The 18,483-nt window shown below is 46.0% G+C and overlaps 1 protein-coding gene across 2 annotated transcripts in view; it reads right to left on the bottom strand.

The window, feature by feature from the left end:
- The window catches only part of LOC144506658 (lipase member H-like), a 35,016-nt gene that overhangs the window by 14,368 nt on the left and 2,165 nt on the right, over positions 1-18,483 (bottom strand). Inside the window, exons 2-6 of one of the 2 annotated variants that reach the window (XM_078233062.1) lie at positions 12,978-13,030; positions 10,231-10,604; positions 8,933-9,041; positions 2,851-2,952; positions 1,735-1,824 (exon numbers count right to left, since the gene is read on the bottom strand). In XM_078233062.1, coding sequence (XP_078089188.1) covers positions 1,735-1,824; positions 2,851-2,952; positions 8,933-9,041; positions 10,231-10,604; positions 12,978-13,030 — 728 coding nt within the window. Of the gene's footprint in view, positions 1-1,734; positions 1,825-2,850; positions 2,953-8,932; positions 9,042-10,230; positions 10,605-12,977; positions 13,129-18,483 lie in introns of both variants that reach the window. The other variant, XM_078233064.1, reaches the window with a different exon arrangement.

The following is an 18,483-nucleotide window of genomic DNA, read 5'->3' as shown; positions in this document are numbered from 1 at the left end:
GAAAAAAAAACTCTGTCAAGTAATGGAAAATGATTATTAGCCAACACGGCGGGAGAGACGAGAACATGAGGGCTCAACCTCAGAGTAAAGGGACGCTTCTTTAAAACAGAGATGAGGAGGAATTTCTTCAGCCAGAGAGTGGTGAATCTGTGGAACTCTTTACCACAGAAGGCTGTGGAGGCCGGGTCATTGAGTGTCTTTCAGACAGAGATAGATAGGTTCTTGATTAATAAGGGGATCAGGGGTTATGGGGAAAAGGCAGGAGAATGGGGATGAGAATCATATCAGCCATGATTGAATGGTGGAGCAGACTTAATGGGCTGAATGGCCTAATTCTGCTCCCATATCTTATGGTCTTATGGAGATATAATTATGGGTAAATCGGCAAAGTGAATTCCCTTTCCTTGGTCATAGCAGATTGAAACAAAACAATAACATAGTCCCTCCTTTCTCCTTTTTGTCCTCTTCCCTTTCTTAGTCTCCTTTTCCTTTCCTGCCCAATTTTTAGATCAGTGGCCATTTTATCGTGCTGGTTAATGAGGGAGAATCAATTCAGGATAGGCAAAGCAATTCCAAGCCAGTTTAAGAACTTTTGATGTGCAGTCATTGTTACAATGTAGGGAAACACAATTGCCATGTGGCAAGATCCACAAACAGCAATAAGAAAAATGCGTTGATAATTGCTGGTTGAGGGCAGGTTGTTCAGAGGACACTGGGGAGAATTCCCTTGTTTTCCTTCTGAAACTGTGACAGGTTCTTGAATGCGTACCTGAGAGAACAGGGGGGGTTTTGGTTAATGTCCCATCAGAAAAATTGTGCCTCCGACAGGGTAGCACTCCTTCAGTGCTGCCGATGGGAGCGTCTGATGTAGGGCTTAGAACTCACAAATTCTGATTCCAGGACAAGGGTGCTTACCTGCTGAGCCAATACCAACCCTGTAAAGATGGGGTTGACTTGCCATTCATGGCAGTGGTGAAATCCTTCTATTAAAATAAAAGTTCCTGTCTTTTTAATGGAGACCTTTCAATGATCGTATATGAAATAACTCCTCAGAGGCCAGTGTCCCTTCACCAGATTCCCTTTATTTACCAACTTATCTCCACTTCTAAGAGTGCTTCAGGTACACAATCAGAATCCGGAGTGCCAGTAGCCCTGACACTCCTCAATATATACACAGGTGAGACTCCCTGATTGAGCAGGCAATCATTACCTCAATCAGGGAGCTCATACTCTAAGAGGTCAACGTCAATGGCCTTGTTGAGGACATTATGAATGCTCAGATAGTTCAACGCCCATCACAATCTCTTATTTCCTAACATGTAGTTGGGGCCAAAATGTCGACTGATGTCAAGAAGAAATTAGATTTAGCTTTTGGGGCTAAAGGGATAAAGGGATATGGGGGATGGGGGGATCAGGATATTGTATTTGATGATCAGCCATGATCAAAATGAATGGCAGAGCAAGCTCGAAGGGCTGAATGGCCTACTCCTGCTTCTAGTTTCTATGTTTCTAAACCTCCGCTCACTTTCCATTGAGAAACTGCGAGGAAGGTATTGGGGATTCCAATGGCCTCGTGTTTGTATGAAGAAGGTAGTGATTCTCAGACAGGAGAATGCAATAACGTGAGAGACTTCGGCCAGCTTTTCAAGAATTGGTAGAGCTGCCTGAGCGACAAATCAGCGACAATTTGAAAAGAAATGGAAAACAGGAGCAGGGCTGAGTGCCGATACAAACCACTCATTATAGTAGCAGGACATCCTGGTTGGTCCGTTCCACCATTGGCATAATAATCTATACTCCCCAAAAATTCTTCGTAGCCAAGAGCTGCAGGAAGAAAGATTTTTAATGTTATTTTTGTAATAATTATCCCACCAATAAATAAATATCTCATGAGAAAGTAAGGGTGGCTCAAGGGATGGACTGTGATGGGAGAGTAAAAATATTAGAGGGATTAATTTTGATGAAGAGTTCAGGTAGGTGAGAGATCTTTGACAGGACATTCATGAAAATGGATCATTGACTCATACAATCCCTACAGTGCCGAAGGAGGCCATTCGGCCCATCGAGTCTGCACCGACAACAATCCCACCCAGGCCCTATCCCCGTATCCCCACATATTTACCCCGCTAATCCCTCTAACCTACACGTCCCAGGACACCAAAGGGTAATTTAGCATGGCCAATCAACCTAACCCGCGCATCTTTGGACTGTGGGAAGAAACCGGAGCACCCGGAGGAAACCCACGCAGACACGGGGAGAATGTGCAAACTCCACACAGACAGTGACCCAAGCCAGGAATCGAACCCAGGTCCCTGGAACTGTGAGGCAGCAGTGCTAACCACTGTGCCACCGTGTCGATGAATGGATTTAGAGAGAGATAGGCCATTGGACAGATGGATTTCAATCGAAGAATGAGGGCATTAGAAGGATGGGCTTTGATATGTTAATCAGGGGATTAGATACAGTTCGACAGATGGACTTTGGCAAAAGTGTTAAGGTAATAAAGGATTGATTTCGTTGGGAGAGTCAGGTGTTTTGGAGATGAATTTTGGTGGAATCATCCTGGGACTCAGTAGTGGGATAAAAACTATTTTTAAAATGTTAATGTTGCAATAATTAGTCCACCATTATCTAAATATCTCATGAGAGAGTCAGGGTACCAGAGGGATGGCTCCAATGAGGCAGTATGTGTATTCGGTGAATGGGCTTTGATATGGAAGTTGGGCATGATTTGAAATCAGGAACCCACTGTGTGACTAGATCACAGATAACTGAAGCTCCACCTTGTTAATAAATCACAACATTCATGTGAATCTGGTCATGTGCTGAGAATGGAATGAGTAGGAATACCATCTGTGTCTGTGTGGAGGACATCGACCAGCTGAGCGTCAGCAGGATCCAGTCTGTCTTCTATACCTTTCCCTCGAAACAGAGGCCCAGCCGGATCGAGGCCTACAAAGAAAAAGCAAATCTCACCAACAAATCTCTGACTGCTTGTCTAATTTATCCCTCTTTTTTTCTGAAGGCACAGGAATACATTTTTGCTAACACCAGCAGTATTCAGTCCATCGTGGTGGCACAGTGGTGAGCACTGCTGCTTCACAGCGCCAGGGACCCTGGTTCGATTCCCTGCTTAGGTCACTGTCTGTGTGGAGTCTGCACGTTCTCCACGGGTCTGCGTGGGTTTCCTCCAGGCGCTCCGGTTTCCTCCCACACTCTAAAGATGTGCAGGTTCGGTGGATTGGCCATGCTAAATTCTCCCTCAGTGTACCCGAACAGGCACCAGATTGTGGCGACTAGGGGATTTTCACAGTAACTTCATTGCAGTGTTAATGTAAGCTTACTTGTGACACTAATAAATAAACTTTAAATAGAGCCATAAAGTGCAAAAGCAAGAAGGTTATAAAAAATAAATTTTAGACTTCAAATAAATAAATTTTAAACTTATCAGTGATCATACTTCAGCTGTGAGTCTGATCAGTGAATGCTAACAGATTAATTAATCATGAGCAGTGTCACTGGAGGGGATTTTACGCCACAGTTTTTGGAGGGCGAGAATGGCGGAGGAAGTGGAGAATCGAGGGGGAATCCCAAAGTGGGTTTTATGCCGCTTTGGGATGTCACATGGTCACTGTTTACAAGAGGCTTTTAAAAACAGGGAACTGGCAAACAGAACCCACCGGTAAGTACAGCCGCTAGGTAAGGGAGTGGGTCATGCCCAGGCAGTGCCAGAGAACAGTGCAGGAGGTGATCCGTGAGGAGGTGGTGCTGAAGGTTCCGTGTCCCTGGGGAGGTGAGGAGGTGGTGCCCGTGTCCGTGGCAGTGGGGGATGAGAGGAGGTGGATTTCCATGGTGGAGGTGGATTTCTGTGGGACGGAGAGAGGAAGATCCCGTAGTGGTGGAGAGGGGGGGACAGATGCTGTGGTGGTGGGATGGGTCCTCTGTTCTATTCCTATCTTCTTTTCATTGGGTGCCCTGATCTGTTAGGAGTCAAGGTTGCTGGTGGGGCATACTCTGAATGAGCCCATCTCACCTACGTGATGTCATGGGACCCGCTCCGTCAGTTTTTTTTTGTCTAACTGTTTAAAAATATTGGAGTGGAGCTGACGGGATATACTCTGCTTTTCCCACCTGAGTTCACACTGAGACAAAAAAATGAGAAAATTCCACCCACCACTGTGACTTAATTCTGACACCCCAGTGTGTACATTACACTCACCACATGGTGGCTAAGCAGAAATAGATAAGCTGAATCATACAACACAGAAGGCTATGGAGATGCCGGCGTTTGACTGGTGGGGGGGGGGGGGGGGGGCACAGTAAGAAGTCTCACAACACCAGGTTAAAGTCCAACAGGTTCATTTGGAATCACTCACCTGATGAAGGAACAGCACTCCGAAAGCTCGTGATACCAAATAATCCTGTTGGACTTCAACCCCTGGTGTTGCGAGACTTTTTACTGAACACAGAAGGAGGCCATTTGGCCCATTGTAGTTAGAATCACATGGATAGCACAAGGTAGTTTGGGCAAATGAAGTATCAGTCGTGGTTAAGTACTACTCTCATCTCAAGTCCAAAAGCTGTGTGGGTTAAAACCCTGCTCCTGAGTCATAAATACAAATCTCCAGACTCTTACTCTGCTGCCGCCCTCAGTATTGGCAAAAGAGGTGTTACATAGATTTTTCTAATCAGGTTCTGGATTGGGACTTGCATCCATGACTTTCTGATCTCAGTGTTAATACTCTAGGTTACAGTGCCATAGACGTATTCCTTATTCCTGGACAACTAGCCAATTTACAAGGGGCGGACATTGGGTTATGGTGAGTGTTATGGTCACATTGAGTCAGTAACACTTTTGCTTCTGAAGCAAGAGGCAAAAGTGTATGGTTCATGACCCAGATCAGTTCAGATCAGCCATGACCTTTCCAGATGACAGAGCAGGCTCAAAGGGCCAAATGGTCTCCTGCTCTGAAGTCCCACTTTAAGTCAACTAGTCCCACACTGCAATACTGGGGATGCACTCTTACAAATCAATCATCGAACCGAGGACCTTTCTGCTCTTTCAGGTGAACGTAAAAGATCCCATGGCAGTATCTCAAAGAAGAGCAGGTAAACTGACCAGTATTTTTCCCATAACCAGTATCACTTGAACCAGATGATCTGATCATTATCTCACTGCTGTTTATAGGAACTTACTGTGTGTGAATCACTAATGGTCAAACATTCCTCAGTTAGCTGTGAAGCACTTTAGGTTGTCCTGAATTTGTGGAAGGCCATCATATAAATTCAGGTCTTTCTTTCCTTTAAAGGACTACCTTCAGGGCAGAGAGACTGACAGTTTTAATCCAGCTTTTCAAGGGACTGGAGATAACATCGATCATGTTGTACTTCATAGAACCATAGAATGCCTAAAGTGCAGAAGGAAGGCATTCTGCACATCGAGCCTGCGCCAACTCCCTGACAGAGCATCCCACCCAGGCCCTATCCCTGTAACCCCACATATTTAGCCTGCTAATCCCCCTAACCTAGACATCTTTGGACATTAGGGGCAATTTATCATGGACAATCCACCTAACCTACACACCTTCGGACTGTGGGAGGAAACCAGAGCATCTTAAGGAAACCCACGCAGACACAGGGAGAATGTGTAAACTCCACACCAGACAGTCACCCAAGGCCGGGAATCGAACCCGGGTTCCTGGCGCTGTGAAGCAGCAGTGCTAACCACTGTGCCACTGTACCTGCCTTTTTATTGAGTGTAGCTAATTGTACCATATTGTACAAAATTATTGATACCATTAGTTGCCTTCTTGGACTGATCGACAACTTCTGCTGGGGTTTGAATTAAAAAAGGAAGTATTCAGAACCATTGCTAAAAGACAAGGAAAGAAATGAGAGGTGAATATTCAGTACACAGGGACAGGGTGCTTTGGTAAACCTTCCAGCACAGAAACACCCAAAGAAATGGGTTATATAAACAGACAATGTCAGAAGTGCTCAGCTTATTCATAGAATCACTACAGTGCAGAAGGAGGCCATTCAGCCCATTGAGTCTGCATTGTCAACAATCCCACCCAGGCCTTATCCCCATAATCTCATGTATTTACCCCAGCTAGTTCCCCTAAACTAAGGGGCAATTTAGCATGGCCAATCCACCTAACCCGCACATCTTTGGACTGTGGGAGGAAACCGGAGTACCCGGAGGAAACCCACGCAGACACGGAGAGAATGTGCAGACTCCACACAGACAATGACCCAAGCAGGGAATCAAACTCGCGCTCCTAGTGCTGTGAGGCAGCCATGCTAACCACTGTGCCACCGTACCGTTCTGAAAGGCTCAGTGGAGATGCGCGGGGGAAGCTTTTTACTCAGAGGGTGGTGGGGGCCTGGAATGCACTGCCAAGTGAGGTGGTTGAGGCAGACACGTTAGCGACATTTAAGACTTATCTGGATAGACACATGAACAGATGGGGGAATAGAGGGATACAGGCGGTTGGTCTAGATAGGACAACGTGATCGGCACAGGGTGATGGGCCGAAGGACCTGTTCCTGTGCTGTACTGTTCTTTGTTCTTCATTCTTTGACGAGGAAAACAGAGTTAATGGCTGGAATTCTCCCATTTTGAAACTAAATGCCGTGTTGAGGCGGGAATGTGGAGTGCTTCTCACTGAGTGGGGAAACACGGCAAATCTCCCAGCCCCAGCCTCATTCATTCTGCACCTGAGTGTTTATGCCGTATTCTGCAGCGAGGCAGACCTGGATGGCTCGTTGTCTGCCATCATGTCTGGGTGCCGTATTGAAAAGGCGCCCCACATCACTGATCCTCAGACAGAAGCTGGATCACGTGAAAACGAAGGTAGATTTCCAGGTGCACTCTGAGACCAGATGATGGTCAGGTGGCAAGGTAGCACAGTGGTTAACACTGCTGCCTCACAGCGCAGGGACCTGGGTTCAGTTCCAGCCTCGGGTGACTGTGTGGAGTTTGAGGATAAAGGGTAAACCTTTTAGAACTGAGGTGAGGAGAAATTTCTTCACCCAGAGAGTGGTGAATGTGTGGAATTCACTACCACAGAATGTAGTTGAGGTCAAAATGTTGTCTGATTTCAAAAAGAAATTAGATATAGCTCTTGGGGCTAAAGGCATTCAGGGTATGGGGGGAAGGGGGGATCAGGATATTGAATTCGATGATCAGCAATTATCAAAATGAATGGCGAAGCAGGCTCGAAGGGCCGAATGGCCTCCTCCTGCTTTTAGTTTCTATGTTTCTATTTGAAATATTTGGACAATGTTTGCTAAATTGCCCCTCAGAGTCCCAAGATGTGTGGGTTAGATGGATTACTGGAGTATATGTGGGGTTAGAGAGTTAACATCTGGGTGGGATGCTCCGTCGGAGAGTCGGTGCAGACTCGATGGGCTGAATGGCCTCCTTCTGCACTGTAGGGATTCTATGATTCTATGATTCTGATGAAGATGGACCTCCAGAGTCATTCTGAGGTTGGAAGACGGACCCCCTTCAGAACACCAAATCTGAAAGGTCCATCTGCAGATGCTCCCTTGATCTACTAGTGTTCCGGGGTCCAGGATTGTGGGCAGCTTCTGTCCCAAACTCCAGAACAGTCCCAGGCATTGTTCAGACGAGTCTCAACATCTGCATGCCACATTGTTCTAAATGTGCTTCACACTGGTGTCTCTTCACGCCTCCATCGCCAAGGATCTGGTGTAGGAGGGGGGGGGGGCCACCGCCACACCAGATCCTTGGGACAGAAGAAATTAGATATAGCTCTTGGGGCTAAAGGGATCAAGGGATATGGGAGGAAGCAGTGAATCAGGATATTGAATTTGATGATCAGCCATGATCAAAATGAACAGCAGAGCAGGCTCGAAGGGTCGAATGGCCTTCTCCTGCTTCTAGTTTCTATGTTTCTATTTAAAATATTTGGACAATGTTTACTCTGGAAGAATGAAAGGGTCCGATTTGAAACGTGAGATGCTATTCCTTGTGTGTATTGAGCTTTGTCGGAAGAGTGTGGAAGGTGGGAGGAATATGGAAAATTAAAATGACAGACAAATGGCAGCATGGAATTTCGCTTGCTGACTGAAAGGAGCTGTCCCATAAAGCGATCAGCAATCTGTGTTTGGGTTCCCCAGTGTAGCTGGGACTCTTATGAGCAGCGAGAGAAACACAAGTAAAAATCGCTGCTTCACCTGGGAAGTATGCTAGGATTAACTCGGATACTACCGGGACTTGACGGTTTGAGTTATAAGGAGAGGCTGGATAGACTGGGACTTTTTTCTCTGGAGCGTAGGAGGCTGAGGGGCGATCTATAAAATAATGAGGGGCATAGATCAGCTAGATAGTCAATATCTTTTCCCAAAGGTAGGGGAGTCTAAAACTAGAGGCCATAGGTTTAAGGTGAGAGGGGAGAGATACAAACGTGTCCAGAGGGGCAATTATTTCACTCAGAGGGTGGTGAGTGCCTGGAACAAGCTGCCAGAGGTAGTGTTAGAGGCGGGCACAGGTACAGTTTTGTCTTTTAAAAAGCATTTAGACAGTTACATGGGTAAGATGAGTATAGAGGGATATGGGCCAAATGCGAGCAACTGGGACTAGCTTAGTGGTTAAAAAAAAGGGGCGGCATGGACAAGTTGGGCCGGAGGGCCTGATTCCATGCTGTAAACCTCTATGACTTTATACCTGGGTCCTGGATTGGAGAAGGGGTAAGGGCATGAGTTCTGCCTCTCTATTTGTTGAAACCTGCTACATCTTCCAGTTCTGAGGAAATGTTACCAACCTAAAATGTAAACTCTGTCTCTCTCTCTCTCTTTTCACTGATGCTGCCTGACCCGGTTTCCATTTCCAGCATTATCCGCTCACACTTCAGATCCCGAGCATTCTCAGAATTTGACAAGTAAATGAGTTAATGTTCCTCACCAGTTATTCGTCCAATCTGTCCATTGAAACTACTTCCAACAAAGCCAGATACGTGTGCACCGAGGCTCACACCGATCATATGAATCAGGTTGAGGGAACCTCCGATTTTCTAAGGAAACAGTATATTGATGATGAACAATAATGAACCATTACTTTCAAGCTATAAATACAGGGCAGTCCTCTCAGTGTAACTCTGGTACATTTTCTATTGTTGAGGTGTTAACATTGGGCTATTTTTATTTATTTTTATAATTTTTACTCCATTCTTAAAGTGCAGGCTTGATGAGCCGAATGGCCTCCTTCTGCACTGTGGGGATTCTATGGTTCTATGATTGAATCACGAGGAGTCTGATGTCTACATATCTACTCCAGTGCTCAAACTCCTCGATAGCTACATGCACAACAAGCTAAGAAAATAACAAGAGTCAGCAAGCAGCTCCAGAAAATATGGAGGAAGCCCCAGAAAGCCGCAGCTCAAAGACAGACCTAATACATGAAACTAAGTGGTCGGATGCACTTTGTCGCTTGGGCTTTGTCAGTGTGGCTCGCACCTCGTGTTCCACTTCCCAATTCAAGCATCCCCATCCTCCCCGCTCCGACTAGGCTGGCAGTCTGAACCTACATTCCCTCTTCATCACCATTCCCTTTCTACTGAAGCTAACTGAGTAAGATGGGTATAGAGGGATATGGGCCAAATGCGGGCAATTGGGACTAGCTTAGCCATTAACAAGAAAAAAGGGCAGCATGGACAAGTTGGGCTGAAGGGGCTGATTCCATGCTGTAAACCTCTATGACTCTAACACTCTTCTTGTCTCCTCCCTGCTCCATGTACTTCCAGCAATCCCAGCTTCTAACCCCTTGTCTTTCTCCATCCTTTTTAATCATTTCCCTTCCCTCTGGCTTTCCCTGCCTTCCATTCTCCTCCTTCCACCACCATGTATCCTCCGCCCTCGATTGCCATTATATATTTCTCCCACACTCAATTCCTGCTTTGAATTCAGACATTAATGCAGCAATCAACATTCCTGTCTCCCCTATGCGTTGCCCTTGCCTGTATTGGTTAAGACCTTATATAAATCTACCATTCTGGTTGGAGTTAATCATGTCCCAGTATTTTAGCAACAAAGCTCAGGTGACCTGAGATTGGGGGGACAATGGGACATTGATTTTCTTCCATTGATGTTGCCCTGCTCTTACTGAGACCATGAAAAAAAACATAAGAACTTTGAGAATCCAATAATCACCCGACGCACAGCCATCAAAGGGGTTTGATACAACACTAAACCAAAAGTTCTTACCAGTATGCTGTGGATAACGGGTACCAAAATTTCAGCAACTTTCTTGGTGTTGGAGACGGCAACTGCATAGTTAATGGTGGTTGCTCCTCTATTCCAATCAACAATGACTACATTTATGTCACCCATCATTTGTAAAGTCATTATCATTTTTCTCAACCAATTGGGTGGGGATCCGAATGGTCTGTATCCATGAATAAGGAAGATGGTTTTCTTGCTGACATCCAGCAGACCGGTATGGGTGGCATTGATCAAGGTGGCACAGTCCGAGTTCCTCCCTGTGTAGAGCAGAAGTCTCACTACCAGATCAGTGCCAATGATTGTGTCAGTCATTGGTAGTTTTGTGAAGTTGTGGCATTCTGCTCCTTGACTCGGCACTGAAGGAAAATAGAATGATGTGAAAACATAAAAAGTAAAGATGCGGAATAAGAAAAGGTCCTTGAGTCCACCCAGCCTACATCTTCGAACAACTGCTCATACAATCATCTTGGCTATGTGTTATAATCCAGGCGACATGGTGGCACAGTGGTTAGCACTGCTGACTCACAGTGCCAGAGACCTGGGTTCAATTCTGGCCTCAGGTGACTGTCTGTGTGGGGTCTGCACATTCTCCTCGTGTCTGTGTGGGTTTCCTCCGGGTGCTCCGGTTTCCTTCCACACTCCAAAGATGTGCGAGTTAGGTTGATTGGCCATGCTAAATTGCGCCTTGGCATCAGGAGGACTAGTTAGGGTAAATACATGGTGTTATGGGGATAGGATCTGGGTGGGATTGTGGTCACTGCAGACTCAATGGGCCAAATGGCCTCCTTCTGCACTGTAGGGATTCTATGATTCTCTTCATGAAATGCTTCAGGGCAACTTGTGGGAAAGTTTCTTCAAACATCCAAATTGTTTAGAATGTAAGTCCGCAGCAATTAAGAACATAAGAAATAGGAGCAGGAGTAGGCCATCTAGCCCCTCGAGCCTGCCCTGCCATTCAATAAGATCATGGCTGATCTGAAGTGGATCAGTTCCACTTACCCGCCTGATCCCTATAACCCCTAATTCCCTTACCGATCAATTGGTTCATACATCCCAATTATCAACATATACAGTGGGTGGAAGAAGACTGATGCAAGAAACCTAGCCAAGCTGATCTGAACAGGGACTTCTTCAGCTGGATTTTCCCAATGATGTTCCATAAAATCAGTGGAAAATCCGGAGAGGTGGTGGAAATTACATTCAGTATCAAAGAAGTTGAGCTTGATTAAGTGCACTACTTTACCAAAGGAATTGGCAAATGTGACAGGTGCAATAGTTAAACTCTCTCTTGTTGGAGATGGTCATTGCCTGGCACTTGTGTGGCATGAATGTTACTTGTCACTCATCAGCCTGAGCCTACGTACTATCCAGGTCTTGCTGCATACCAGCATGGATATCTCTGTGGGACTCCGAAGACAGTCCGGAGACAGATCAAACACTCCAGACACATTCAGAGGATGTTGTTCACTGGCAGTCCACAGAAAGTCTACAGGCGACTCAGTCAATATGAAGGCAGATCCCAGACAGTCCACAGACATCTCACAGACAGTCTGCAGATAATCCTGAGACATGCCATTGGGAGGAGGAGGAGGCCATCAGGAGGCTGGTGTTGAATTAACTTCAGTTTCCCAAATTAGCATCAACCGTTCTAGATTTCAGGGAGGTGATGGCCTAGTGGTATTATGGCTCGACCATTCATTCAGAAACTCAACTAATGTCCTGGGGACCCGGATTCGAATCCCGCCACAGCAGATGGTGAAATTTGAATTCAAGGAAATATATCTGCAATTAAGAATCTAAGGATGACCATGAAACCATTGTGGATTGTCTGAAAAATCCATCTGGTTCACGAATGTCCTTTAGGGAAGGAAATAGAATCATAAAATCTACAGTGCAGGAAGAGGCCATCTGCCGTCCTTACCCGGTCTGGCCTACATGTGACTCCAGAGCCACAGCAATGTGGTTGACTCTCAGCTGCCCTCCAAGGGCAACTAGGGATGGGCAACAAATGCTGGCCCAGCCAGCGATGCCCATGTCCCACGAATGAATAATAATTTTTAAAAATGCACTTCTAATTAAGTTTGTCATCTTATCTACCTGCATTTATCTAACATTAATAACATTAATCATTAGAGACATTTATAAAAGGTTGGTTGATTTTACCTCTGATTGCGAGTGAAATGAATAAAACTAAAACCCTGCAGATCCTGGAAAATGTTTCCCTGAATCGTTACCTGATACCCCAGTCCAACGCCGGCATCTCCACATCATCGTTATCTGATGTCAGGAGAATTCCTCTTCCCCCCAGTCACTCCTCTCCTGCCCCTCCCTTACCCTTTTTCAGTTCAGGGTTATTTAGATCAGCTGTCACACTCTGTGCCCAGTCCTGCTGAGACATACCCACTGAGCCGTGACTGGGATTCAAATTGAGTAGGCCGCATGGTTCAGCACACCAGACCACTGGGTAAAATGGCAAATCGTTCTAAACATCCAGTTTTGGTGTTGCTCTGCACCGTTGAATCCAGTCTGCGATCAATCCTGGATGTGACGGAATTGGTACAGTGCAGAAGGAGGCCATTTGACCCATCGTGTCTGCGCTGGCATTGTCCTGTATCATTCTGCCCTGGTTTTGAACTTTCTCTGTGCATCAATCTGTACATTTAGTGAAAAAAAACCTCAATTCACTGCAAGTTAGACCGGAGAACGGAAGCAGAGAAAGTCATAGTTACCTGGTACGATGACTGTGGTACATAGTACAAGCGTTAACCAGCGGAACATAGTCCTTGGGGTTGTGGAATAAGAAGAGGAATGCAAAAACAATCAGAACTCAGCTGGTAGTAAAACATTGAAATAAAGGGTTCCCTTTCTGGAATGCAATGCCTGTTTGCAAACGACAAACAGCAAAAACAAACTTCAAGCACGGCCAATAGGCAGTCAAATATAAACTAGGGTTACCATAGCGATGGGATTGCAAAACCCATGTGAATTAACGAGATGAGACAGAAACAAATACAACAGTGACTCGGCCAGTGTGGCGTGGTGGGCACTGATAAATATTTACATTGGTGGTAAAGCCCCATTCAGTCTATTCCTGCTGTGGCTATGGAACTAGCAACACTTGCAGCTATCTGTATCTGTATCAGTGTCGCACCTTTTGATGCAGAAAAGTCCATTCAAGGCACGGAAGGTGGGAGAGAATGGGCAGTGAGTCAACCAGAGGAAAAAGAGAGATTTAGGAGGGCTGACACGGGTGGCACAGTGGTTGGCATTGTTGCCTCACAGCGTTAGGGACCCGGGTTCATGTCCAGCCTTGGGTGACTGCGTAGAGTTTGCATGTTCTCCCCGTGTCTGCGTGGGTTTCCTCCCACAGTCCAAAGATGTGCGGGCCAGGTAGATTGGCCATGCTAAATTGCCCCTTAGTGTCCCAAAACGTATAGGTTAGATGGATTAGCCATGGGAAATGTGCGGGGTTAATGGGGATAGGGCTGGGGAGAGGGCTGGGTAAGATGCTGTGTCAGAGAGTCGGTGCAGATTCGATGGGCCAAATGGCCTCCTTCTGCACTGTCAGGATTCTATAATTCTGAGAATTGGAACTTTGGCACAAAGCCCGCACAGAATTCACAGCACAGAAACAAGCCTTTCATCGCAAAAGGTCTCTTCTTCATTCAAAACTTCGTTCAGTTGCTTTATCCAACTTTCATTACCAAGATCCAACAGGGACTGCACAAAGGACTTTAAGCCAATCATGCTGGAGGATGGTGAGGGCAGTGGGGTGAAGGGGGCATGAGTTCAAATCCCACTTTGACAGCTGAGGAATTTTTAACCCAGCTAACTGAATAATTTTGAAATAAAAAAACTGGTATAAGCAATGGTGGCCTAGAAACTTCCAGATTGTCATTAAAAAACCTAGCTGGTTCAGTGGTGTTTTTGAGAAAATGTAAAGCTGCTGTTATTATCTGGTCTGGTTTATACTCTTTTCAAATTAAACAAAAATCAATAAATTAAACACAAATGAGAGAGGCAGCTGCCTCTGCTGGGTCACTGTATTGCTCTGGATTAAATGTGACTCCAGACTCAGCAGTGGCCTAGCAACTCATTCAGCTCATAGAATCATAGAACCCTACAGTGCAGAAGGAGACCATTCGGCCCATTGAGTCTGCACCGACCACAATCCCTCCCAGGCCCTATCCCATGTATTTACCCTAGCTGATCCCCCTGACACTAAGGGGCAATTTAGTATGGCCAATCAACCTAACCCGCACATCTTGGGACTGTGGGAGGAAACCGGAGTACCCGGAGGACACCCACGCAGACACGGAGAGAACATGCAGACTCCGCACAGACAGTGACCCAAGCCGAGAATTGAACCGGGTCCCTGGCGCTGTGAGGCAGCAATGCTAACCACTGTGCCACCAGTTGAATCAAAAGCTCTAAACCTCACTGATTTCTGCTGTTCGCTACTTATTTCAAATGAGGGATGAACAAAGAACAAAGAACAATACAGCACAGGAACAGGCCCTTCGGCCCTCCAAGCCTGCGCCGCTCATGTGCCCAACTAGAATATTCTTTTGCATCCCTCTATTCCCAGTCTGTTCATGTGGCTATCTAGATAAGTCTTAAACAGTCCCAGTGTGTCTGCCTCAATCACCTTGCTTGGCAGTACATTCCAGGCCCCCACCACCCTCAGTGTAAAATACATCCCCTTGACATCTGTGTTGAACCTTGCCCCTCTCACCTTGAACCCGTGACCCCTTGTGTTCGTCACCTCCGACCTGGGAAAAAGCTTCCCACTGTTCACCCTATCTATGCCCTTCATAATTTTATACACCTCTATTAGGTCGCCCCTCATCCTTCGTCTTTCCAGGGAGAACAACCCCAGTTTACCCAATCTCTCCTCATAGCTAAGACCCTCCATACCAGGCAACATCCTGGTAAACCTTTTCTGTACTCTCTCCAAAGCCTCCACGTCGTTCTGGTAGTGTGGCGACCAAAACTGGACGCAGTATTCCAAATGTGGCCTAACCATCGTTCTATACAGCTGCAACATCATATGCCAACTTTTATATTCTATGCCCCGCCCAATAAAGGCAAGCATGCCATATGCCTTCTTCACCACCCTCTCCACCTGTGCTGCCACCTTTAAGGATCTGTGGACTTGTACACCCAGGTCCCTCTGCGGGTCTTTCCCTAGCAACCCTCTTGTTCCTAACGTATGTATAAAATGCCTTAGGATTCTCCTTAATCCTGTCTGCCAAGGACACTTCGTGACCCCTTTTTGCCCTTCTAAGTCCCTGTTTGAGTTCTTTTCTACTTTCTCTGTATTCCTCCAGTGCTCCATCTGTTTTTAGCTGCCTGGACCTCATATATGCCTCTTTTTTCTTTTTGATTAGACCCACAATTTCACTGGTTATCCACGGCTCTCAAATCCTACCTTTCCTATCCTTCCTCTTTACAGGCACATGCCTGTCCTGCAGTCCTATCAACTGCTCCTTAAAAGACTCCCACATGCCAGGTGTGGATTTTCCCTCAAACAGCCTCTCCCAATCAACAGCCACCAAATCCTGCCTAATCCGGTTGTAGTTAGCCTTCCCCCAATTCAGTACCTTACCCATAGGACAACACTCATCTTTTTCCATTGCTATCCTAAAGTTTACAGAATTGTAAGATGGGCAATAAATGCCTTCTCGTTTGAGACAACAAGTGAATTAAAATCAGAAATGCAGTTTGAAGTGTATGATGTACCAGTCATATCTAAGACCTGGCAGTAAACCAGATATGATTGGGATATAAACATTTCAGCTTGTAAGGGGTTTAGAAAGGGTAGGGGAATTGGAAAAGAGGGAGTAACAATATTGCTTTAAGGCATAATTGTCATCGACTTCAGGAAGCGTAAAGGAGAACATGCCCCTGTCTACATCAACAGGGATGAAGTAGAAAGGGTCAAGTTTTTAAGTGTCCAGATCATCAACAACCTGTCCTGGTCCCTCCATACCGACACTATAGTTAAGAAAGCCCACCAACACCTCTATTTTCTCAAAAGACTAAGAAAAGTTGGCATGTCAGCTACGACTCACACCAACTTTTACAGATGCACCATAGAAAGCATTCTTTCTGGTTGTATCACAGCTTGGTATGGCTCCTGCTCTGCCCAAGACTGCAAGGAACTACAAAAGGCCATGAATGTAGTCCAATCCATCACGCAAACCAGCCTCCCATCCATTAACTCTGTCTACATTTCCCGCTGCCTCGGCAAAACAGCCAGCATAATTAAGGACCCCTTGCACTCTGGACATTCTCTCTTCCACCTTCTTCCTTCGGGAAAAAGATACAAAAGTCTGACGTCACGTACCAACTGACTCAAGAACAATTTCTTCCCTGCTGCTGTCAGACTTTTGAATGGACCTACCTCACATTAAGTTGATATTTCTCAACACCCTAGCTATGACTGTAACACGACATTCTGCACTCTTTCCTTTCCTTCTCTATGAACGGTATGCTTTGTCTGTATAGCGCGCAAGAAACAATACTTTTCACTGTATGTTAATACATGTGACAATAATAAATCAAATCAAATCAAATTGATGGTGAGTTGCAGATCCCTCAGTGAGTCTCAGTTGCACTGCCTACATGCATGTTTCAGACCGGGGCTGGGGATGCCAGAGGCTCCATCATTCTTTCTATCACATGGCTGATCAGGAATCTCTCCTGCTCTCACTGCCTGCCATTGACGCATTGACGTCAATGGAAAAGATTTGTAGGTTGGCACTCACCTTATTTGGCCACATTCTAATGGACCTCCACTGGCCAGCAAATCCTGGGGTGGGGCCTGATCCCAGGGTTTCTGGCTCAGAGGCAGAGACACTATCTACTGCATCACAAGACATCACAAAGACACAGTTACAGCATTAGAAATAGAGGATATCAATAAGCAGGCAGCAGAATTGCTATGGGTGGAATGGGCAGCACGGTGGCACAGAGGCACAGTGGTTAGCACTGCTGCCTCACAGCACCAGGGATCCAGGTTCGATTCCCGACTTGGGTCAATATCCATGCGGAGTCTGCACATTCTCCCTGTGTCTGCGTGGGTTTCCTCCCACAATCAGAGAAATGTGCTGGTTAGTTGCATTGGCCATGCTAAATGCACCCGAACAGGCGCCGGAGTGTGTCAACCAGTGAAGTAGTTGAGGCTCCCTCATTGAAGGTTTTTAAGGCAAGGATAGATAAATTTTTGAACAGTAAAGGAATTAAGGGTTATGGTGAGCGGGCGGGTAAGTGGAGCTGAGTCCACGAAAAGATCAGCCATAATCTTATTGAATGGCGGAGCAGGCTCGAGGGGCCAGATGGTCTACTCCTGCTCCTATTTCTTATGTTCTTATAGGGGAGAAGGAAAGGATAGGGTGCAGAATATAGTGTTGCAGTCACACAGATAGGAGGAAGAGAAAGATCAGATTAATATAATAATAGGACCATTCAAAAGTCTGATGGCACCAAAGAAGAAGCTGTTCTTGAGTCGGTTGGTACGTGACCTTAGACTCTTGTATCTTTTTCCTGATGGAAGAAGGTGGAAGAGAGAATGTCCGAAGTGCGTGGGGTCCTTAATTATGCTGGCTGCTTTTCCGAGGCAGTGGGAAGTGTAGACAGAGTCAATGGATGGGAAGGCTGGTTTGCATGACGGATTGGGTTAAGTTCACGACCCTTTGTAGTTTCTTGCGGCCTTGATCAGAGCAAGCTGTGATACATCTGGAAAGGAAGCTTTCTATGGTGCATCTGTAAAAATTGGTAAGAGTCATAACGGACATGCCAAATTTCCTTAGCCTCCTGAGAAAGTAGACGCATTAGTGGTCTTTCTTAACTATAGCATCGACATGGAGGGAGAAGAACAGGTTGTTGCAGTTGTGTAAATTGCACTGAGCTGTCATGATGTTAGTGTGAAAGCAACTAGTCTGCTGGAATAAACAAGTACACCTGTTGTGTACTCCCAACCTGGAACAGAAACCCAACACTATGGGCTGTGACTTCCTCAGAGCGGCAATCAGCAGTAGATTTACCTGCGTATAAATTCTAAAGTGTCTGTCTCGCTGACTTTCCTGACTCAGGCCAGGTGAGGCTCAAGAAGCGTGTCCATGGTTCCCGCAGCAGCAAAGGGCAAAAGGAGTGGAGTGAGGGAGGACACGCACCTTTTCACAGCACTGGTTGCCGTAAAGCAGGTGAGTTTAAAGGACCCATTGAAAGTGA

Source organism: Mustelus asterias, chromosome 17, assembly GCF_964213995.1.
Source record: "Mustelus asterias chromosome 17, sMusAst1.hap1.1, whole genome shotgun sequence".
NCBI lineage: Eukaryota > Metazoa > Chordata > Chondrichthyes > Carcharhiniformes > Triakidae > Mustelus > Mustelus asterias.
The sequence above is the reverse complement of the archived record's forward strand: the minus strand, read 5'-3'. Positions and strand labels throughout refer to the sequence as shown.